Source organism: Rhinichthys klamathensis, unplaced genomic scaffold, assembly GCF_029890125.1.
Source record: "Rhinichthys klamathensis goyatoka isolate OS25496 unplaced genomic scaffold, OSU_Roscu_1.1 h1tg000289l_1, whole genome shotgun sequence".
Lineage (NCBI taxonomy): Eukaryota > Metazoa > Chordata > Actinopteri > Cypriniformes > Leuciscidae > Rhinichthys > Rhinichthys klamathensis.
The window spans coordinates 2,583,579-2,608,627 of NW_026606808.1; the positions used below are offsets into that span (position 1 = coordinate 2,583,579).

General features: G+C 38.6%; 2 protein-coding genes across 2 annotated transcripts in view; one reads left to right on the top strand and one right to left on the bottom strand.

The window, feature by feature from the left end:
* pvalb7 (parvalbumin 7) overlaps positions 1 to 15,589 on the bottom strand; it is a 46,195-nt gene extending 30,606 nt beyond the window's left edge. The window contains exon 1 of the mRNA XM_056269678.1: positions 15,411 to 15,589. The gene's annotated coding sequence lies outside the window, so the exon portion shown is untranslated. The remainder of the gene's footprint in view (positions 1 to 15,410) is intronic.
* ncf4 (neutrophil cytosolic factor 4) overlaps positions 1 to 21,928 on the top strand; it is a 28,897-nt gene extending 6,969 nt beyond the window's left edge. Inside the window, exons 6-10 of the mRNA XM_056269677.1 lie at positions 2,746 to 2,794; positions 15,518 to 15,616; positions 18,480 to 18,655; positions 18,835 to 18,900; positions 21,557 to 21,928. Coding sequence (XP_056125652.1) covers positions 2,746 to 2,794; positions 15,518 to 15,616; positions 18,480 to 18,655; positions 18,835 to 18,900; positions 21,557 to 21,764 — 598 coding nt within the window. The 3' untranslated portion in view covers positions 21,765 to 21,928. The remainder of the gene's footprint in view (positions 1 to 2,745; positions 2,795 to 15,517; positions 15,617 to 18,479; positions 18,656 to 18,834; positions 18,901 to 21,556) is intronic.
* The last annotated feature ends 3,121 nt before the right edge of the window (positions 21,929 to 25,049 follow it).

Sequence of the window (25,049 nt, forward strand, 5' to 3'; positions counted from 1 at the left end):
GTTTTAATGTGCTTTAAGACAAACCATATGCAAATTCATGTCAACACCATTGCTGAGTATTTTCTCCTTAAAACTGCAGTGAAAAAAATTGTCTCAAAAACGCAGTTTGAAATCGCTGGTGTTTCTGACGTCACAAACTACCTTGTAACCAATCACGTCAATGTGCCGGTGGGCTTTATCATATCATTAACAGTGAACTAGCAGGGGAGTCTCGAGTGATGCCAGGTTATCCCGGTATATTTTTCTGTTGATATAAAAAATCGGTTAGTTTTAGAAATATAACGGGTGTATGAAGTATATTACGATGTTATGACTCTGAGATGGGGAATCATATTAATTACCGTTATGTGTCCAACGTTGTAAAGAGTGATACAATTGTGCAGCATTTACCTCAGTAAGTTGGCGGAGTGAATCTGTGAGCTTGCGTGAGTGGAGGCGGGGCTAATTAGCATATTCATGTATCTGTGTATACTAAATGAAGCATAATTTTCCTAACATAACTTTGGTGATCAAAGATGAGTTTTAAAGGGATAGTTCGGCCAAAAATGATATTTAACACATGCATTACTCACCCTCAAGCCGTTCGAGATGCATATGTCAATCTTGTTACAGACGAACACATTTTCAGTTATTTTAGAAAATGTCTTAGACCTTCACATTATATAGTGGATATAATGTGAAGCAATGGGGTCCACCTCCTTCAAGTCCCAAAATGTGCATACATCCTTCACAAAAGTAATCCATCCGGCTCCAGGGGGATAAACGAAGGCCTTCTGAGGGTAATCCGTGCGGTTTTGTCGTAAAAATATACATATTTAAAACTTTATAAATGAAAATATCTGACTTCCGGCAACGATCGACGCGTGTTCACGGGTGAATTGAGTGGAGTTTTGTTTTGCTCTGCTCTATGGCTGCGCAGGCGCGTTCGTTCTACGTCACGACGGTTCCTACGCTACGTCCTACCTCATACGCCGACTTCCATCACCCATGAACGCGCGTCGATCGTTGTCGGAAGTCAGATATTTTCATTCATAAAGTTTTAAATATGTATATTTTTACGACAAAACCGCACGGATTACCCTCATAAGGCCTTCGTTTATCCCCCTGGAGCCGGATGGATTACTTTTGTGAAGGATGTATGCACATTTTGGGACTTGAAGGAGGTGGACCCCATTGCTTCACATTATATCCACTGAAGGGTCTAAGACATTTTCTAAAATAACTGAAAACGTGTTCGTCTGAAACAAGATTGAGATATGCATCTCGAACGGCTTGAGGGTGAGTAATGCATGTGTTAAATATCATTTTTGGCCGAACTATCCCTTTAAGGGATAAAATGATTGACTACAGGCCAGGAGGACTTTAAGTCATCTGCTTCTGTGTCTATAGTATTTTGAGATCTGGATATTGTCTCAAACTATGTGGTTTGACAAGATTCAAATCGAAAGTCTCGAAGATTTCTCATCATATTATTCTAAGGGTGTACTCACACTAGGCACGGTTGCCATGAACCGGGCCCGAGTACGATTGTCCCCCCTCCCCACTCCCCCTCTGGCCTGCACTCACATAGGGTTTCAGCATTCGTGCCGGAGCACGCTTACGTCATTATGGTGCGTGCGACGGTTTCGGGATAAACAAGAAGAGCGGCGCTCTCTGAACACAATGGAGTCCATCGCTCTGTTTTCTTTGTGGATAATTTTGTGTCGTTTGGTCCACGGTGGTCCACAGCCCTCTCACAGCCTGTTGTTAAACAGATGCGTCGCCTTAGTGGCGCGAAAATTTTCAAGTAATCGTGCTGCTCGTATGAGGAGGTTTGCAAGGTACCAGCTGAAGTGCAGCAAGGACTTTGCAGCTTTGATTACGGACTGTGTTGGTTTTGGAGCGTCGAAAACCATGACGCCACGCGTCCTGTTCCGTGCTCCAGCACGGTTAGCGCTCACACTGCATGCGAACCGCGCCCGAGTCCAACTGAACCGTGCTCTGGCCCACCTCTTCCAAGCGGGCCAGGGCCGGCTAATCGAGCCGCGCCCGGGCACGGTTCGGAGCACTCACACTAGTCAAACGAACCGCGCTTTGGTGGTCAAACGCACTCGGGCACGGTTCAAACTGGCTAGTGTGAGTACACCCTAAGACCAAATTATCTGAGTGTAACAGATGCCAATGACTGACACTAGCGACTGCGGTCTTTAGCATCCATGTTAGCACGCCTGCCTCCCACGCCGGAGACACCGGTTCGAATCCCGGAGTGAGTAGGACCAGTTACATTTGGTGCCGTGACCCGGATGGGAGTGAGATTTAGGGGGGTGAGTGTAACGGAGGCCAGCTAGTAAGAGCTGTGCATGTAAACCTCACTCCCCTGATCTCAAGATGTGCATTAGCGACTGACGCTAGCGGCTCCGGTCTTTAGCGTTCTTGTTAGCGCACCTGCCTCCCATGCTAGAGACACCGGTTCAAATGCTGCTCGGAGCGGGTCGAGTAGGACCGGAGGGGTTACATGAGTTAAGGCGTTTTAGGAGAACCATTTGAGACGCAGTGGATATTTAAACAACTTTTTTGTAGCTTTGTAGTCTTTGTAGCTATGATAGATCAACTTCAGAGCAATACATTTCTTCTTTGGTTTGTCAGCCTTTCACATTGACTGTCTTGTCTTTAAAAACCGTAATAAAATGTTGTAGAAACCACTTCTTCTTCTTATATTCATCTGAAGTTCACAATGCTCTTTCTTTTCTCTCTCTCTCTCACTAGAAAAACCGTGAAGTCCAAAACAGACCTTTTCTCCGCACCCAGAGCAGAGGTACATCAGCGTTTCCTTGGAAACACTTTCAGTAACAGCCTACACACACTACATACTACACATACTGACAGTACATACTCAAGTGTGCAGGCACCACACAAAGCTTTGACATTTGATCCTGAGGTTATTACACAACGCACGCACACACAAACAACTCAAACTTTTGTTACAAAACTCTCGCATTTTGTCAGAAGATTATGACAAAACTCTGTGAAGGCTGAGACTCACAGCATCGCTTACACACACTTTGCGTTTCGTGATTCCAAGTGCTCTATTTATGGAGGAATTTGAATATGTATATATAATTCACACAGACTGATGTAGAAAATATTGATAGTACTTATGGTAAGGGATTTGACCAAAGTACTAACTTGTCCCACATAGTTTGTGTTACGAAAAGGAAATTATACCTCAAATTATGCAGTTTGTTGAGAAGTGTGCTGTTACTTTTCTACACAATTTTCTGTTTTGTCTAAAAAATCTCATATGCTGCATCCCAGTTTGTCTACTTAACTATGCCCTAAAAGTATGTACTGTTTTTGTGAAGAAAAAGTACATACTTTTGAGTGTGTATAGCTAAAGAGTAGGCAAGCTTTGGGAAACACTAAAGGCGCTACTTCATCTTTAACGGACAGCTCTGTCACTTAGTCACACGCATCCGGTCACAGTTTAAACTGCCCTGTCAATCATCTTATTAATGTTAAAATCATCCACATTCAATTTAATTTAATTTCCTACCATTTCGGAGAGAAAATAGTAGCATGTTGATCTGCCAGTCGTGGGTCTTTCATGCGAGACTCTCCTCATGTGTTTGCAATTTGCATAATGATGTATTTAAAAGTTAAACGTAAATTTACAAAAGTTCACAATGCTGTTGCAGATCAAATATAATGTGGACAACATTGAATAAATATCTTTTCGTCAGGTCAGATACTGATTATTAATCACTCAAACCCCTTTATCAAAACCGCTCTACTTAACCATCTGACTCGCACATCCGCAATGTTTGTAGTTTTTTAACACTTTTTATGCGTGTTTGTAGTTCTCATCGAATCGTCATCCAACGCGCAATGGGTTGTGGGCAATATTAGCCGTTAGAGTGCGCACGGATCTGCACTTCGGATTCTGACCGGTAAAAGTAGACCATCCGGGTCTCTTTGGGACACTCGTTTCAACATACCACGCATACACACTAATTATAATTTCGAATACTATTTAGGACGGATAGTATGCGAATTGGGATGCAGAAATAGGCTTAGATTGAAGGAAGGAAGGACCCAATCTATATTTAGAGACCAGAAAGAGGCTTGAGGGTGAAATCTTTTGACTTAGGCCAGTAAGAAACCACCCACAACACCCTGTGCTGAACACCGTAGCAACCGCACAGCAGTCCACTAAAATCCACTCTGAACACCCCAGCAACCACACAGCAAGCCCTGGCAACCACCCAAAACACCCCACCACCACAGCAGCGAGTTTCGTATCGGCAAACACCACACATTTTCTTCAGAAGATGTCGAAATCTAGAGGCACTGTAGTGACACAACTGTAGTTGTGATTTTGATTACTCGTCCTGTGATATTTACAGTGAGGACACTAAATCTGTAACATTCCTCTAATACAGACAAAAAGAGACCTGTGCATCTCTGTTTTCTGGGTCAAATCTTTGCCCCATTAATGGTTGCTGCCCTGTTCCACTTTTGCTAATTTCTTTATTCATCGTCACCTTATTTTCCTGAGCTGCTTTTTAAAGGGGTAGTTCACCTGAAAATTGAAAATCTATGATAATTTACACACCCTCATGTCATTATCAATCCGTATGACTTTATTGTGTATGGAAGACAATAGTAGATATTTTTCATTAAAGCTGGGTAAATTGAGAATCACATTTTTTTTAAACCGATATCATGATTCTGAACAGACAACTACATAAAAATAAAATCATGTAAATTATTAGAGGTTCTGACAAAATATTAATTGCTGCAGTCTATTTAAAAATGTTCAAATCAATTAGAATATATATATTTTTAAATAGTTTGAATGAATGATTCAGTAACTCACTTATAAAGACTTGTTTCATTACTGTATGAATCAGCGTTTTTGAACTAGTCTCTTAAATGAATGATTCAATGACTATCATAAATACTTCTCTTGTTTCATTACTGGATGAATCAGCGTTTTTGAATGATTCAATGACAAATACATTTTTAACAGTCACTTGTCGTCACCTACTGGTGTAACAATGTAATGGACACAATTGTTATTTGAAGCACTATGTTTCTTTCAAAAGGGTACAAAAAATGTTGCTCTATTTTGATCACTACCGTAGACATAAGTGTTTATATCTGTAAACTATATGTACTCGTATACCACCAGTACTTCTGTGTTAATTTGAATTACTGTAAGACAGAAATAACGATACTGCGAGGTTGAAAAGAGGCTGTTTAATAACTCCTCTCTCTGGATCAGCAGCAGCGCGAACACAGATGCGAATGTTCTGGTGTGATTTTGTCAAAAGTTTTAATAAACACAGGCGAATCATTGTCATTTAGGAATAAGATGGTGTGGGTGTTTAAATCAAGATCTTAAAGATTAATTGTGCAACTCTTTTCCATGCAATCAATGTTTATTTTCAATTTTCAAAAGTACACAAATGTGTTGAAATAGTACAGATGACACATATAGTGCATTATATATCTGAATCATTGAATCAGCGAGTTGAACTTGTGAACTAGATCTGTTCGATTCATGAACGAATCATTCATACTGGGTTTGTGAAACAGCCGAACTGATTCTTTGAAAAATTTGACTCAAAAACAGTGATTTGTACAATAATTCATATGAACAATTTGTTCACACGTCGGAATGATCAAGTTCAGTTTACTGATTAATCATAATGAACAAGTCATGTGTACCATGATACTTTTAGGGTGCTTTTGCATCCTTTTTAAAGCATGAAAACTTCAAACTTCGTTAAAGTCCCACTCCGATCATATTTTGAGCTATTTTTAAACATTCCCAGTGGTCTTTAAATTATGATTATGCCATTTTTAGCCAAAATCACAAAACCTGTGCCGTTTTCTGGGACTTCGCTTCAGCAGAGCGGCAGTTGCTCATTAGCAATTCGCCTCTGCGTTGTGGGCGGAGCCGTTGGCACGGAGACGACCCTCCCCCTGCCTGTTGCTGAGAGCTCTGTCTCTCCTGCTAGCTTACACCCCCAATACCGGTGGGGCAACAGTATTATATACACGTTAATTATTATTATCCGAAGTTAATCAAAGTTATCACCGATCACCGATCATTATTTCACTCCAAGACGTCGCGTGTGGAGACGCCCAGTGGAGTTACTACGTCACAACTCCAGTCTATTTTAGCCGGCATTTTAGCGTCTGCTACTGATTCACAGCCATTTGAATGTAGAAATACTCAGAAATACAACTTTGAGCTTATTTTTCTCAAGATATGTCCTCTAACATCAGAAAAATGCCACAAGAACATGTTAACACCTAGAAAAACATTATTTTCATCGGAGTGGGTCTTTAATGGGCTCTATGGACGGCGGTATTTCCGGTGAAGGTCTAAGGATGCTGGATTACTTCCGCCGATCGTAGAGTCCAATGCTATACCGAGAATTTATATTGGTTTGTATACTCTATTGCTATACTAAAGAAACGTTAGTCACAAAAACAGACAAAACAGACACCCCTCATTTTGTTTATGCTTCTTTGTTTATTATATTAAATAAACATAACTATATATAAAATTACATCTAAACGTATTAAAGTTTCGTTTCAAAGACGAGAAGACAGTAAATTTTGAAGACTCTGCCATAATCCCGTTTTCCTCGGTTTAAATCTCCCCAACCGGAAACGCAAGAGCATCCTTGCGTCATACGGGGAAGTTATGCGTGCATATCATATATAGCCCATTGTAAATTGACTCTTCGCAGGGAGCTTGATTGACAGGTGATCTGACCAATCATACTTCGCCACCCGCCATTTTGTCCGACAAAGCAGTCAGGAGAGTTAGTAGATTAACATCATAGACAGTATAAGAAGTGGACAGAGCCATCTCATTGGAACTCAGTTGAGACAGTTGAAGCCCATTTTTAGCGATTTTTGAGCACTTCCGTTCCTGACGCGCAGACTCAAACCGACTCAAACTAAGCTTGATGACGTGAGCAACCTGTCTGACAGACGTTAATCTTCTAGTAGCTGTGCGTGAAATTGCCAACGTTAATCTTGCAGAGACGGGGAACTTGAGCAAAGAGTCCTTTATCGTGAGTGAGCAGGAGTAAGTATTCCGTTGCTTTTATGGACTCATTATCTATGGGCTTCTCCCTTGACGGGACGTCCCCCCGATCGCCTGCGAGCTTCTCCTCCTGTCTGTACGGTAACTTCTGTACAGCGCGACAGAGAGTCGAGTGGTTATGACGCAATCGTTAGCCTATATTTTACAAAATCTGTTTCTACGGGGCCATAATGTAACATAGAAGGTAATGGAGCCCTTTATACATTGTCGTGTTTCTTTAGAAATAAATAATGGACAAATGGAGTCTTTAAACGCCTCAGATGTAAAGTTATTCGCTGTCAAAGTGACACAAAATGAATGGGAGTCAATGGAAATGCTAACGCAAGTGAAGTTCTGCTACAACATGGCGGCACCCGGCCGGCTTCAACTTCCGGTCGATGGATTACCCCCTTGATTAATATTGAGGATTTGAACTTGAAAAACGGAGTGTACTGATGCCTTTCTGCGGTTAAAACAACATTCCTTATGTTCATTCATGTTTATTTGATGCTATAAATGAACTAGAAGGAAGAGATGATCGGATCACGAGCAGCTTTAACTGACACGACACATTAAAGAGCCACAAAACGGTATTTATTGTTTAAATTTCTCCTTTTTTTTAAAAACCACATTTGAAAGTTGAGACTTTGTTTAATATGTTTAATATCAAAAGTAGCCGAAAATTAACCTGGTCTGTCAGCGTGTTGTCAGTCCGCAATGTATTTTTCACTGTGTGAGAACATGGTGTGTGTGTGTGAGAGCAGCGTAGCTTGTCGGACATAGCGACAGTAACTAAGGGGGGCGGGTCTTTGCGAACGGTCAATTGCATGGAAAAGAGCAAACAGGACATTCTTCACAATTTTTCCTTTTGAGTTTCATGGAAGAAAGAGACAGTTTTGAATAAATGAAGTTTGGGCGAACAATCTCTTTAATGCGTTCCTTTCACCCTCTCTTCCACCTACATCTCAGTCACGTTCCTTCAGCCTCTCTCTCTTATCTTTCTCCTTGTCTTAATATATTCTCTGCTCTTTTTTTTCCACTGTTCACTTTATCCTCCAATCCTCCTTTAATCTCTCCCACTCTTCCCTTTGAGTTCACCCATCAGTCTCGCTTCCTTCTTTCGCTTTCTCACGCCATCCCTTAATGCATCTCTCCCTCTTTGTCCCGTGGAGTGCTTGCTCTCTTTCAAGACCGTTTCATTTCTGTCTTTGTGTTTCCTGATGCTGTCAGACCAGATCGCTATTCTGTCTTTCACACAAATTTGAATGTGTGTGAGTCAGTTTAAAGGCCAACAATTTAAAAGAGAATTTTTAAGTTTTACGTTTTGGTGAATTGGTATGAATCTCATTTGTAACGCCCCACTGAAAGTACAAATTCACACGAAATTTCCACGATACAATAGTTACCTCTCAGGAAATCGGGTTGATTGATTTCTATAGTAATTTCAATTCCTATTCTCTCTTTCTCTTCTATTATTCGGACAAACAGCTAATCGCGAATTTTTCGAAATGCCATTGGTTGAGCCAAAAGGTTATATTCGGTCCCATTTTTTGACCTTGATACACACGCCGATCTTTTATTATCTCCTGAAAACATTTCTCCCATCATGTCTCGTCTGGTCCTGATGAAGATCGATGTAGCAGGTGTGTTGATAAATCTCACACAGTGCTGGGCATTTGTCTTCATATGCTCATGTGAGAGCACATGATTCAAAGCACGCTGCTCTCCACATGAAGATCACAGTGGAAGAGACTCCTGCCTTATTCTGGTGTGTATGTGTGGCCGAGAGAGAGAAAGAAAGTGACAGATTACACTTCTCATAACACTAGATAGAGCAGAGAGATCTGGAAAGCAAGACCAGGAAAGATAGATATGTGGGTGGTGTCGCTTTGCGGTTAAATATCTGGGAAAGGTTGCAGGTTCGAACTTCAAAAGGGGTGATTCATGTTCTGTCGTTATTGCAGCCTTGAGAAATACGCTGTTATTTAGAAGAATTCACCCAAAAAGGGTGCCATCACTTTTGCACGCTTATATGTCATTCTAGTCCTTTCTTCCATAGAGCACAAAAGGAGATGTTCATGCTGCTCGTTTCAACACAAAGCATACAGGCTATAACTAAATGAAACCATGAGAGCGGTCCGTATGTAATGTGTTTCAGAACTTCTGAACACCAGATTTGACATCAGTGGCAGAATCCAAATCCAAAATTGAATATATGAAAGTGAATGTCAAATTCAAGAGCTGGATTTTCAGGATTTTGGCACAGAATTATCATATTGCTTCAGAAGACTTGTAGTACACAAGTCATGTTGACTACTTTTATGTTTCTTCTTTGTCGTTTCTGGAGCTGGTCCCCATCCGCTTTTGTTGGAAAAGAGCAGCGTGAACACTCTGTAAAATCTCTTCAAGTCAAAGGGGTTTGGGATGGCATGAGGGTGAGTAAGGCCCCGTCAACACTACTGCGTTTTGGTTTAAAAACGGAGACCTTTTGCTACGTTTGCACCTCCCGTCCAGACTAAAACGGAAAAAACGAAGACCTAAAACGGCGAAGTTTAGAAACGCTGCAGCTCCGTTTTGCGTTTTGAATCTCCGGAGGGCGTTTTAGTGAAGACGGGACAAAACGGAGGACGCAGAGGCTCACGCTCGGCTCTATGATTGGGTGTCATCAGTCATGACGTATCCTTTCCTGATTCGTCAGCCACCCATCACATGTCAATCCGTTTCCTGTTTACACCGGCACGCGCAGGCCCACTGTTGGTGAATGGTCACGTGATCCGCGTTTTCAGGCGTTTTAATGTGGACGGAGATCAATTCTAATACGCAGATAAAACGCTGGTGTGGACGGAGATCGTATTCGTTTTAATTCTCCGTATTTAAACGAAAACGCAGTAGTGTGGACGGGGCGTAAATGAATTAGTTTCTCAAGTGGGACTGAAACTGTTGTACAAATGCATGTCAAGTCACTTCGGATAAACGTGTCATTTAGATTATCACCAAATCTATTGGTTCATTTGCTGTGTGACGGCTCCCGAGAAGAATATGGCCATTTCCTGTGACCCATAAGATATAAGACAGCGAGCTTGATTGAAAATCAAAGCTTTTTCTTTCTTCTGTATCACTGATTCACTGTAAGGAGTTTAGACTGTAAGAGAGAGCCATTATAGAGAGATTGGAGATACTGTTTCAAGTCCTGCACTTCGGTGTTACCGGTGTGAACAATCTGAGAGAAGATATTTTAAGCACTATATAGTCACATATAATAACATTTACGCATTAAAGTCAGTTATGACTGATTATATGCATTCACACTTACACATTATTGCACTTTCATGGTCTGTTTCACAAAGGGACAGCTATTTCACACCTGAGCTTGGCTGAAAGCTTGAGGCGAGAGTCCCAGAGCTCTTGTTTTGGATGGTTATCGGTCTGAAATAAGAGAGGTATTAGCATATTCTTGTAGATTCAATTACAATTTTTTTGGTATTTCTCCCATTACATTCGCAAGTTAAGGACTTGAGTTCATTTATAAGCACTGATAAGCAGGTTAATAACTGACGCCCCTCCTTGGTTAAACTCCTTTGTCATGTGTCATGGCCCCAGAGACCGATCTCTTCTCTTTATATCCCGCTCTGTTCCCCCAGTTGAGAAGAGCCAATCTGGGTCACTCATTTAGGTAGGAAAAAACACCTCCTTCTCCTCCCTTTTGGCTGGCCATGTGCTAATGAGCTCATTTCAGAGGTCATTGACTCCTTAATTGAAATCAGAGTGCTTTGTGACCCCCAGAGTCACTCTATAATTAGATATGTTCTCCAACCCCTTGATCCCGAGCAGAAATAACTCTCAGAATATGGCCAAACAGGAAAGACCCCTTCAATAGAGCGCAGCTAAATGAAAGAGATTGATAGCCATTTGAGTATTATTGTGTTTGAATGTGTTTAAATAGTTGCTTTTGTTGTCTTTTTAGGGTTCATATAACTCGTTGACATAATTGGCCAACATAGCTCACACTTCCTTCTTCACAAACTTCTTTTTAGACCTTTTTAGTCGATCTATCTCGGTTTGTTCTCGACCTACTTCTCTTCGATATCGAGTGCAGCGCAAGCCCTGAGGTCTTCATATCACTTAATGCGTAAGTTTCAGCCAGTGTGCCGACTAGATTGCCTGATAGCACACATCCAGGTGTCTATTTAATGTGTGCGTTTTCATCTGGAAGAGGTGATCTCTAAAATGTTACCTGTTCTTCCAGATGAAAAAAGGAAATTTATTTTTAGATGTTAATGATGTAGAATGTAAATCTGCTCTTTTAAGAACATTTATCAGATGTAATGTGTTGCTTTCCAGAGGAAGTGCTCTTTAATAGATGTCTTGGAGATATGTACTAGTGCTTCCAAGTCAAATTAATAGTAGGGCTGTCAAGCAATTCAAAATTGTAATCTAATTCATTACATGATGTGCCGATTAATTAGGAATCATCACAAATTATAATCGCACACCAAATTCGGCTGAGAAGTTATCCCCGAAAGATCATTTAAAGTCATTGTTGTGGAAAATGAGAAAAGCATCAAATAGACATTACAAAAAGTAGCTTTGGAAAGAAATATTTTATTTTATTCAACATGGAATTTAGTACACATGAACTTTTAGGGTTCAACGGCCATGATTTTTTTCAGAAGTTGCATCTGAATTGGTATTTAGATATATTTGCAGACTTTTTGTTGCAGGCTCAAAGGGTATTAAAGCGACAGGTCACCCAAAAATGCAAATTCTGTCATCATTTACTCGTGTAGTTTCAAACCTGTATGAGTTTCCTTCTTGTGTAGGACATAAAAGAAGATAATTTCTGAGAAATGTCTCAGTATTTTTTTTTTACCAGTGGTAACCAAAAGTTTGGTAACCAACAGTCTTCAGCATATCCTCTTTTAGGTTCCACAAAAGAAAGTCAGTCATACAGTTTTGTAATGACGTAAGGGTGAGTAAATGATGACAGAATTCTCATTTGTGGGTGAACTATCCCTTTAATGTTTGTTTTTTTATTAATATAGAAATATGATATATTTTTTTATTGAATGATTCTCCCTAAACTAAATTAGACTAAACTAAAACTGCCTGTATGTGGCAGTAAATTCATTCATTAGCTTCATTCAAACTATTGATTCATGCAGGAATTAAGTAAATGGCTCTCTTTATGAATGGGCCATTGGATCATTGGTTCACTCGATTGATTCGCTCAAAACCCGGATTCATTCAGAAACGAAACACCACTGTGTTGCTCGGAGACGCACAACTGTCCAGCTCTGGCTTTATTGGTAATATTTTTGTTGGCAAAATTGAGCAAAAACAGACAATATTTTGTCTAAAATACAACACAATATTAACTTATTTATTGAACTATTGTATAAAATCAATATCACATTTGCACTCGTGCTATTCGGAACAAAAATATCACTCGTGTGATATCACGCTCGTTACTTGTGTCATATTGCGTAACTATATCATATTATATTTACATATGAGACAAAATGCCCTGCATCATGTTAGTCACCAATCAATTTAAGATGGGCGGGTGCGTTAAAAGCATTGTTTTTTCCACAAATAATTAATCAAATTAATGACAGCCCTAATTAATAGTTACATTTTTAGGAAAGCTTGGTTTTATGCGTTGCTTCTTTGTAAAAGAATTACAAAATTGCTGTTGTCGTGACATTCAGCGGACATCTTGTTTTTTCGTTTGGCTTGATAATGCGACACCATTTTTTCTGTACAAGATAGACTATAGAAGATAAAATAAATAAAAGACCAATCACAATTCAGTATGTAAATGAGTGCAGGAAAGAAGACCAGTCAGTGTTCAGTATGGACATATTACATTTGCATCATCGCTGTAGGGTAGATTTTAGGTAGTGAACAAAGTCAGTCAAATTTTCAATGTAAATGGTTAAAAAAAACTGTTTTTGGACCCCATTGACGTCCATTATATAGAGAAAAACATTCATTTGCGTTTAGAAGAAAGTAAGTCATACAGGTTTGGAGTGACATGAGGGAGACTGAATGAATACTGAGTTTTAATTTTAGGACGAACTGTTCCTTTAAGTATAATGTTTACCAAACTCGCAAGCAGAGCTAAGATGGAAATTATCTACAAAGTTTGAATGTAGTCTGTGCGTTTAGTGCTTCGGATCATTTCCAGAAGACTATAAAACACATAAAAACAGAAGAAAAAGATACCTTGCAAGGTGTCGTGGCAATGCTAATGCTACTGAGAGCTTTTCCCAGCGCTAGGCTAATTAGCACATATATTGCATTGGGTAAATGGGGGGGAAGGAAATTGCTTTGTCACATTTCCACACAGCAGATTGTGTTTGTTGCACATTCTCACACATTTCCCAGTCTTGTTTAATTTCCAGTGTGGTTTAAGCATGTAATAAAAAGACAAGAGACAAGGCGCAAAAAAAAAAAAACGCAGTCCAATATGAGGAGGACTCGCTCAACAAGGTGTTATTTTGTTGTTAGTTTTTTATATTGGTTTGACATCATGCTGTGTGTGTTGGTCATAACAGGAATTTTCTAGTTTTGTTCAGCCGTGTCACATATCTAGGTGTTAATTTGTATGGTCCTCTTTTGTAAGGAATATCAAAGTCGCCTAAAATAGTTCAGCTTTACCGTAGTGTGGCTGAAGAAGCCAATTATTGTACCGAGTTACTTTCCTGCACTATATAACAAAGTTAGCCCACACAAATGACCCAAAAGCCATTTTTAGGGTTTCACAGCAGCAGTGCTACTGAAATAGTTCCTTCATCTGATGTTACTGACTGCCTGCACTCAGATACTTGCTCTGTACCGTTGACTTTGTGGAGAATTTCACATCGAGTTTTGGCACAAATTGTGTCTTTCTGTTCAGATGCTGCCTACGAGCGCGCACGGACATAAACACATGCGTGCTCACACTTAAAGCAACTGCCAAGATGTAATTAGCTGGTAACATCTAACACGTCTCACCTACACACTCCTACTCATGCAAACAAACCAAGCAACCCACAGCTCAGCAGATTTACAGCATTATCTAAACATACAGAGATGGTGGTGTGAGAACAGATGCCCACTCATGCCCATCACACACACACGCACGCACTCATACACTTGTGTTTAGCGTACGGTTACACACAGAGCTTTAAAACACCAGTATACCCTGCAGTGATCCGTGGCCATAGTGGATCTAGTGTGTATATATATATGTCAGGGGTCTCAAACATTTCTCAAACATAGAGTAATTATCAGAGCTGTACTATAATTTTATAGCTCTATATTCTTATGTGTCTGTTTCTCTAAAGAAATCTTAGGAGACACACATGTGTACTTGAGCGATAATCAAGAGCTCTTGAGCTACGAACTGACCTTGGTTTCTTTTGATTTAACTACACTTGAAGGATAAATGATATTGGAGGATTATCCTTTTTCTTTTTGTTCTCTCCTTTTGTCTTAGTTTATATTCCCTTTAACTGCGTCATTGATATTTGGTCCTCTTAATGCAGGCATATTTGGCAATATACCAGTGTGTGTGTGTGTGTGTGTGTGAAGAGAATGAATGAAATAAAATAGGATGAAAGGATACTGGTAAGAAAAAAAAAAACTAGAGAAAGTGACTGTAAGAGAGATTCAGGTGTGTGTGTGTGTGTGTGTGTGTGTCTGTGTGTGTGATATTTGGATGTTTTTTTAGACATGGTGTACTTTTCAAAGAATACCACGGTAATACCATGGAATTGCCGTTATACATATCCAAAAGTACTTTGACCATGGTAAATGTTTAAGAATACCATGATGTATGTCCAGAATATGTGATTTTTCATAGTACATATGCAACACATGTTTCATAGTACATTTACTTTGGTAAAACTATGGTATTTTGTTAAGTACATGTTCACAAGAGATTATGCAATTGCACATGTTCGACAAAACATGGCATTACCGTCTGTTACTAAGTCCAAAGCCAGATTTAGGACATATATTTTGAGACAGTTTACTTAGAAGAATACCGTGGTATTCATTAAAATGAACATAGTGCAAGTACAAAAACTTAGACTAGGCGAAATAATAAAAAGTATGAGAAAAAACTGTTATTACCACAGTACGTTTTGGCAAGTGTTAGAAAAGAAAAGTACAATTAAAACATCTCTCCCACTTTTCTGAATAGCATTTTCACTCCCGAATCTCTCTTATAGTCACTTTCTCTAGTTTCTTTCTTTTTTTTCTTCTTACCAGTATCCTTTCATCCTATTTGATTAATCTCATTCATTCTCTTCAAAGTACTTAAAGCACGAGGATATCTTACCTGCAGCTCGGTCTCACTCAGGATGTGTTTCTCTCTCTTTCTCTCCGTCGGTGTGTGTGTGTGTGTGTTTCCCGCTTGCGTGTCTTTGCTGTGTGTGTGTGTGTTAGGCGGTGTTTGACTTCAGCAGCAGCGGACGCTTGGAGCTCAGTCTGAAGGCTGGAGACGTGATCTTCCTCTTGCGGAGAGTCAACGCTGACTGGCTGGAGGTGGGAGAGAGATGGAGAGAGAGAAGGATAACAGGATAGAAGCAGAGAGAAAGGTAGAAGAGGATAGGTAGGCAGGAGGAGAGGAGAGAGAGAGGGAGAGGGAGGAGGGTTTGTAAGATAAGGGAGGGAGAGAGAAAAAGGATGAAGCAATGTGACCACATTTATGTTTGGAGGTATTTGTGAGTAAGTGTGATTGTAGCACACAAGGGCCAGATTTACTAACAGCTTGCGCCGACGCAAACCCTCTTTTGGCGTTAAAAACTACTGTCAGGATTTACTAAAGACACGCAGTGAAAAATTAGCGCTGAAAAGGCTTGACGGTTATTTTTGCGGCTGATCTTATTGCAAATGCATTTGTAGGAGTTTCCCTTTCAGACGCAGGAAAGTATTTAAACCAATCATGCAAGGGGAATTTACTAAGGTTTGCGCTAGTCAATTTACTGTTTTTTGCGCTAATATGTTAACGTCCAAACAAGCACGTCTTAAATCAGATGCTAATTTGCGTTGCTCTTGGTAGATTGTGTTGGTCATTATGGAAATGATCCGGCTGCGTCTGTGTTCTTTAATTTGCACGTCATCAGGAGATCACTTGAAGAACTTTCCACTCCCATCGGCGCTTTTATAGGATTGCGCTCTCACGCTAATGTACCCTGATTAGTAACTCTGGCCCATAGATACGTGTATACGTGTGATGTCTACACTGAAAATATGTTGATCTTAAAATGTGCTTTTTGTGGTAACATCTAAATTAATTCATTTTAAGTCAAAAATATAATTTAACATCACCGAATCAACCATAAACACATTTTGTTACACCAACAAAACTAAATGTAAGTGTTATATCAGGTAAAGAGCTCCTTAAAGTCAGCATGAAACAGAAATTGTGAAAGCGATAGTCTTTTTTCCCCCCTATTGTGATGTTTATTTGGTATATTATGTATATTATGCCCTGCCCTTCAGAGACATAAAAATGTTCATTGTATATTGTATTCAAAGGGTTATTTTATTGTCTTTATAATATGAGATTATCGTCATCACATTTATTGAATGCTTTAACCTCATTTTAATTATTATTCTTTTTCTTTTTTCTTTTTCTTTTTTTTACACAAGGCAGATGCTTTTATTCAAAGCAACTTACTTTGTATTAAAGGTAGCCTGGGAAAACCCAGACAACTTCCGGCAAATTTAGATTTGCTCTGAAAGTTAGTCTGGCAAAGAGCTCATTCAAGCCCATTGAGTACAATTAAGGCACAATTAATTGCTCATTGGTGCTCATTCGAGGCACCAATCAGAGACGTTGGGGCGGGCTTTACATGATGACGACAGCGCTGGGATTTTGAAGCAGATTTTGTAGCCTACATTACAAAGATGGATGCCGCCGTTGAACATCACTCGTTCGAATCAGCTATCGCGTCTGTTTTAAGCGATTTGAACGTTTCCTTTTTGTTAAAAACCGAGCAAAGAACAACACTCGGAGATGTTTCTCCGCCGCTCTGCATACGTCATCTCCTTCATCGCTCTGATTGGGTTTAGGTCTATCCGCGACGTCCGTTGGTGACGCCCCTCTGGAAATGATTTGTCTATGACGCTTTGCCAGACCATAACTCAGTTACAACTCAGAATGGTCTGGTTTTAACCAGGCTACATTAAAGGTGTAATCAGTTCATAAATTCCCTGAAGATTATGACCTTGAACTCTACTGTGAGCTATAGGAATGTCCTTTATGTAACATAAACACAAATAAGTAAATGAGTAAAACACATTAATATGACATGGCCAGTGTGTTTTACATACATTTCATACTCGCATATGACTTTTAATAGGCCCATCTGGATTTCATTGGAAAATTTGCCATAAAAAGGTTAATAAAAGAGTTTTCGACAATTTCAGTTATCAATATCAAAATATTTAAAAGTAAACAATACATTGATATTACACATATCAAAGCGTCAACGTCTATCCGAACAAAAATGTGTGTCCACTTTACATACTAATACCTTCAAACACACACCTCTCTGGGTGGGGATACGGCATCAGGAGAGCATGATGGATGGAGGGATTCACTAAAGAAAGGGAGAAGGGAAAACATTTTAAGGATAAAGTGATTGAGGGACGGAACACTAAAAAGATTCACTTATGAACGAAAGATGATGGTGGGAGAGAAGGAAGGACATGTATTAGAGTGTGTGTGTGAAGGAGTGGGACATTGAGAGTGAGCTGGTCTGATCTGATATGAACAGACACACACTCACACATACTTTTTATGAGTTAGATATCTGCAATCTTTCGGCCCGTGACAATAAAGGAGAAAGATATGACCTGAATTGAATTGCAGAGAGAGAGAGAGAAAATTGGATATTGCATAGACATGCAATGGACCCTCAAATAACATTATCGAGATTAGAGTGGGTGAAAGAGAAAGATCAGGCTGTAACTCGCTAGTTCATTGCCACTGAAACTCTTTTTTTTTTTTTTTGCTTGAATGCACTTAATGTGTCTGAAGATCAGGGGCGTAGCAATCATTATTCCTCTCCCTTCTGTGGACATTAATGCCCTGCTTTATTGTGTCCCCTCCACTTATCCTATCAGCTCTCCCCACTATACAGATACAAGAACCCATGCCACTGAAACACTTCAGCTCTGAGATGATAGATAGATAGATAGATAGATAGATAGATAGATAGATAGATAGATAGATAGATAGATAGATAGATAGATAGATAGATAGATAGATAGATAGATAGATAGATAGATAGATAGATAGATAGATAGATAGATAGATAGATAGATAGATAGATAGATAGATGATAGATAGATAGATAGTGTAGTCTTCATCTGCTTATACCGTGTGTCCTCTCTGTAGGGCACAGTGAGGGACAAAACCGGAATCTTTCCCGAGTCGTTCGTGAATATCATTAAAGCTCTTCCCGAGAGTGACTCTGACGAGGAGGGCGGAGCTTCCAGGAATGGGAAGCGTGCTCAGGGTTCCTACAGCTGCCTGCGCTGCTACCTCCTGCAGCCAGAGGGCATCGAAACAAGGTCAGAGACTCCTGAAGAGAGCATGCGCATCTAAACATATTATCTTTTTAACCAATAATTAACCACTGTCACGCCTAGCAACTATATTGCAAAACCCCGGCAACCACCCTAGCTTTTGAATATGCATATTCTCCTGCTAGTGATGCTTCTGAATGTGTATTTATTATTGTCTGTTGTAGGGACATCTGCGTTGAGGAAGATCTCTCGATTCGACCGTCTCATGAAGATCTGCTCTCCCGAATGAGGTACCTTTATCCCTGTCCCAATCAGGTTCTCCTGCTTGACATACAATGCGTCCTGAATAAAAGAAAGCCTCATTACTTAAATATTCTGCCATTTAATACTGTCAAACAACCTAATCAGGTTATGTTTGCATTTATTTCCTCACACCCATCATTGGCATCTTTAATTTTGTTGTTCTTTTCACTGTGTGTGAGGAGAGCTGGTGTCTCTCTTGAATATTCACACCATGTTTCGTGCCTTATTTCAAATAGGGGGTGAAAAAGATGCAGTAGAAAAGAAAGAAACAAGAGAAAAACATCTAGGAGGGAAAGACACAGTATTTTAAAGTGTAATCATTAAGAATGACTTCTCAAATTTCCCACCGAGAGAACATCTAGCAAAAATCTCGGTTTCAATTTTTTTTGATGGTCCCTTTAATACATTCTATTTACTATAAGTAACTTTGTAACTACATTTCAACTAACTCTCATTAGATTATTAGCTTAATATCTGCTAACTCTTTATTGTGATGCTCCTTCAACAGACATTCCACTCACTATAATTAACTTTCCAACTACATGTCAACTTATTAACCTGAACCCTAACCCTAACCTAACAGTCTAGTCTACTAATACTCTAATGACTGGTTGCTGACATGCAGTTTCAAAGTTACTTATAGTTATTCGCAGGGCTTGACATTTACTTGTTTGCTCACCAGCCACTGTGGTTAGTGGTTTTCCAAAGTAAAAAACCCACACCGCATTTTCACTGGCCACAATTTTGTGACATTGATACAATTATGGAATTACTTTTGTGCCAATAATAATGAACGTAACTTTTCAAGAAACTAATGTAAATATGATTTGAAACTGAATATCTTTGAAACTGGAAAAAAATAAAATCGCAGGCAATCTTCGTGACTTTGTTTTTTAAAGGGATACTCCACTTTTTTTGGAAATAGGCTTATTTTACAACTCCCCCAGAGTTAAACTGTTCAGTTTTACCGTTTTTGAATCCATTCAGCCGATCTCTGGTTCTGGCGGCACCACTTTTAGTGGTACTTTTAGCCACTTTTTTAATAATCAAGAAACTTTACTGCCGTACCATGAGTGCAGCAGGCGTAATGATATGACGCAGCGTCTGAAAATAGGCCACCTTCCGTCAACACAACGGAACTATTTTCAGGCGCTGCGTCATATCATTACGCCTGCTGCTCTCATGGTACGGCATTGAAGTTTCTTGATTATTACGCAGGAATGAGAGTATAGTTCCTAGCCATATCAGCCTAGAAAATCGCAACTTTACATTTTCCGTCGGTCTTAGTGCACGATGTAACTACAGAAGAGTCAAGTTTTAAATAGGAAAAATATCGAAACTCTTTGGTCATTTTTTTTTTTGAGAAATGCTAATGGTCTTGTCCACTTCAAAGAAGAATGCTAAGCTATGCTAAAAGTGGTGCCGCCAGAACCAGAGATCGGCTGAATGGATTCAAAAACGGTAAAACTCAACAGTTTAACTCTGGGGGAGTTGTAAAATGAGCCTATTTCCAAAAAAAGTGGAGTATCCCTTTAATACACTGCATGTTTTGCTAACTGTTTTCTCATCTTTCTTTCGCTGATCTGAACTAACAAACACGCTTCCAGAGTTTTCATGTACACTTTTATGCCCGTTCACGCTCTGATTAGTAGAATGTCTAAAGTGGACCGTCAAACTAAAGTGTAAGCCAGTATTTTTCAAATAAAAGCCTTGATCAAAAATAAATATTAGCAACATGCTAATGTCATTCTGAACAGTTCAGATTGTTTTTACAGAGCAAAATGAATCACTCTAGCCATGTTTCCATCCACTTGTCAATCGAATTATCTGAAGTTCGGTAAAAAAACCTCATGCGAATAAAGCTGGTGAAAGTGTGTTTCCATCAAACGGCTTTAAAGCGGATAAAAACCTGTGCGTAATGACGTCACATGCTGTTTTGCGATCAAATTGGTATATCGAATTGATTTGAGACATGTTAAGGTGTTTCCATTCATTCCATTCGATTGACAAGTTTTACTAGGCAAAATGGATCGCACCATAATAACGTTTCCATCCGCGTTTATCGCATAAGCCGTATATCGATCAAGATAAAATCCGATGAGACCGATCGTATTTCATTTGAGTCGATATTCATGAAATTCAATCGAATTTTACTGTTTCCATAAGGCATTTTTCATTCGATATCACTTAATGCGGATAAAAACGTGTGGATGGAAACATACTGTCAACATTTACTGCGGTATATAAAAAATGAAATCTTCAAAAACAAGAGATTGATCCATACTACTTCAATGAGGAATCATTAGATTCAACCTAGATTAGACTAGAATCAACCAGATTTTTTTTTTCTGAAATTTTATTCTCTCAACAAACAAGCATGACACAAAAGGTCTCGAGGCCCATTTGTTGAGCAGCGCTGGATTAATGTTTAATAATAAACCTCATTTGCATGATTATGTTGAATATGCATCTGTTATTTGAATGCCGCATGCACAGTGTTAAATAATTAGCATATAAGTCACATGACTGCTGATACAACATAGAGGCCTCAAATTACATTATACTAATTATATTTGCCCTTGTTATGACCTCTAAACTATTGTGCAATTTGTTTTCCTCTCTTCTCTTCTGTTTTCCCCTCAGGGACGTCTTTCATGTGGAAGAAATTGCTTTGAACTACAGGGACCCCAAGGGCGACCTGATACGGATATTAGACGATGAAGACGTCGCTCTCATGGTGCAAGAGAGCAAACACACAGGGTCAAAGGTCAAACGACCCGTGAATCAGTATCCTTGGGAGCTGCTGGTCACACATGCCAAAGACATGACGGTCTACAACACAGAGTATTAAGACGAGCGTGCTTTTCTACCACCGCTTCCTCCTTTTTTGTTTTTTTAAAGGGATAGTCCACCCAAAAAGGATTATTCTAGCATTATTTACTTGCTCTTGAACAGTGTTAGGGGCAACACATTACAAAAAAACTATTTATATTGGGGGGCAACAAGACTTGGCAACACGATGAGGTTTTGTTGAGTTGCGCCCTCTTCTACATGCGTGTATTTGAATTTACTTTTGCATTTGTACGTTTGTTTTTTTAATGGGCCTTTACATTTGTAAAAAAATAAAACATTTGCCAGGTGAGAAAAAGTATCGCAATTGTATTGTCAATATTTCCCAATACTGCCCTTGAATCATTCTTTTGAGTCAGAATCAGTTGATCCAGTTCACAAAATTGGTCTGAATGATTCATTCATGAATCAGACTGATTCGGTTCTCAATTTACTGATTCACTGATACGATTGCAACGGTTCACAGCTCACTGGAAGGAAAGATTATTTGTCAGTAATAACTACTACAGTAAATCGGCATATGGTCCGTTTTTATGGTGCATTTGTGTCTTTTTGAAGTTTAAAAGTTTAAGTTTCTGTTTATTGGTTTATGGAAATGTGCAACCAGCAGAAAGTGGATAAGAGGGTAAGAAAATAGTGCCAAAATGTTCATTTCTGGGTGTCTAATTCTATAACACAACCAGTATTTCACAGTGGAATCTAATGCTGAATATATTTTATACAGTGCATATTTTCAGTGCTAATAAATACAGATTTTCTTCTGCATTATAAGCAGTAATGGTGGTGTGACATCTGTGGCGTTTCACTTTTTTGGTTTTTGAAGTGTTTAGCCAACTTCCTCTTTCAATTCCTTTCTTTGCAGGAAAAGTATTTTCATAAATCATGGGTGACTTGATGTGTGGCGCATCTTGACTTTAATGACATGTTTGCACTTCTGAATATGCAAATTTTATTCATTAAAGTAAAACAGGGAATGGTGCTGATATCTCACACACGTATGTATATTTACATCACACACACAAACACATAAAGTAACACGTGATTACTCTTTATGCTATAGTCTTGAGTTTGAAACATTGATGTGTGGAAGGAGTCTGATCGGACAGATAAATCAGTGTGAGAAATGTCCTGAAACCAAATAAGCTGCAGTTAATCATTAGCTGTGTTTGCTAAGGCAAGCTTCACTAACACATTAGTCAGGCTTTGTGATTTCAACAAACCTCTAGCTCTAGGTATTCAACTTGACCACAAAACTGGGTTACACTTTATTTTACAGTGTCCATGTTACATGTAGTTTCTGTAGTAATTCAACTATGCATAATTACATGCAACTAACCCTAAACCAAACCTAATCCTATTCCTAACCCTATAGTAAGTACATGTAGTTAATTATTATTACTCCGTACTTAAATATGCAAGGACACCTTAAAATAAAGAGTAACCCAAAACTGTACAACAAAATGATGCTTCAAAATGTTTGTTTATTACTTTTCATCTGGTAGTAAACTAGGCCTCTAATTTCATAAATGATCTAATATCTCTAATATCATCCCATTCTATTTTTAATGTAATATTGACCAATATAATTAATCATTTAATAATTAATAATTGTAATATTATAATTAAGATAACAAATATAGGCAGTTAAATTAACAATAGAACATAATATATTTATATACAGTATATAAATATATAAAATATTTATTTTCCATTTAATATTTCAATGTTTATTTTTTTTCCAAAAATATACTATGATTTCATTAATTTAGAAAAAAACATTATAAACAGAAATTCTGATATATTATATATTAAATCAGTGATATAATACTAATTATTTATTTAATACTCAATCATTTTCATAATTAAAACATTTAATCTATTAAATAATTAATGTTAACATACTATTGATTTAGTATGTCAATATTTTTCAAATAACTATTAAACAAGTAGGATAGAAAATAAGATCTATTATATAATTAAATTAGTTATATAAATGAAAAGTATCTCATTCATTTAATATTTTATTATTTTAATAATGTTTTTATATAAATCTAAAAATAGCATAAATGAAATATATTACATTTACAATATAATGTATAATATAATGGGTTATATATGTATATATATATATATATATTAGATATAAAAGATTAAAAGACTAGCATATTATATTTTTTATGTAGTTTTAAATTTGGGGAAGGAATCATATGGCACATTGAAATCTGCAAGCCAAGCAGTTTTGACAAGTTTGTGGCAAAGTAAACACATTTGCGGTCATGTTGGCACAGGCTGAAATAAGTTCACAACACTTGAGGATGTCGGCGTGACCAGCCGGAGTTCAACACAGCCGTGAAGACCAGCGCCGCACTGACTCCTGAGACAGCGTTTGAGCGTTTGATGGTGAGCCTCTGTTTCTGCTGCTGTCCATTCACAGAGGATTCAGACTCATCTTTCATTATTTCCTCTCAATGTTTTTCTTGTTTGTTAGGGAATATCAAACATTTCCTCCTCACCTGCAGTCGTACAGAGTTTTCCATGAGTCCAGACGTCTCTCTCTTCTTGACTCTGACTGCACTGTGGACGTCAACCCTCACAGGATGTCCTCAACATGGCACATTTGCTCCAGGTGAGAGTTGTTTTACTGTATTGTTCTGCTGCATGCATCACACAAATGAGTGTTGATGGTGTTGCAATAGAAAGGGATAATTCCCAGTCCGAGGACGTGAACTGCTCTGAGTCGAGCATCATGTGTTGTCATCTCAAAATTACGGCAATTACGACATGGCGTGAACGCAGCATAAGCACATTTTCAGCTTTTTCTATGTCTTCTATTCCCAGAATCCTCTGCTCTGGAGTCTTTGGAGTGCCGTAATGACTACCGCTCCCATATCCACTGCAGCTGGAGGCACGATCCTCAAATCCCACTGTCTCTGATCCACATGGACCCGGATGACCACCGGTGAGACCCAAACATCAGATAGCACAACACACTGTATGATACAGTGATGTTATAGCAGTAATAGTCAGTCAACTCAAGTCACCTTTATTTATATAGCGCTTTTTACAATACAGATTGTTTCAAAGCAGCTTTACAATAATGAACAGGAAAATAATACAACCAAGTTTGTTTCTGTCCTAAATATTCTTTAGTTCATGTATCTATACTATTTTAATAGTAAAATAATAATAATTTGGTGGTAGAAGAGTAATAATAGTAAAACAATAATTAATTCAGTAGTAGCTAAATATAATGGTAATTATTAGTAATAGTAGTATTATCGTAGGG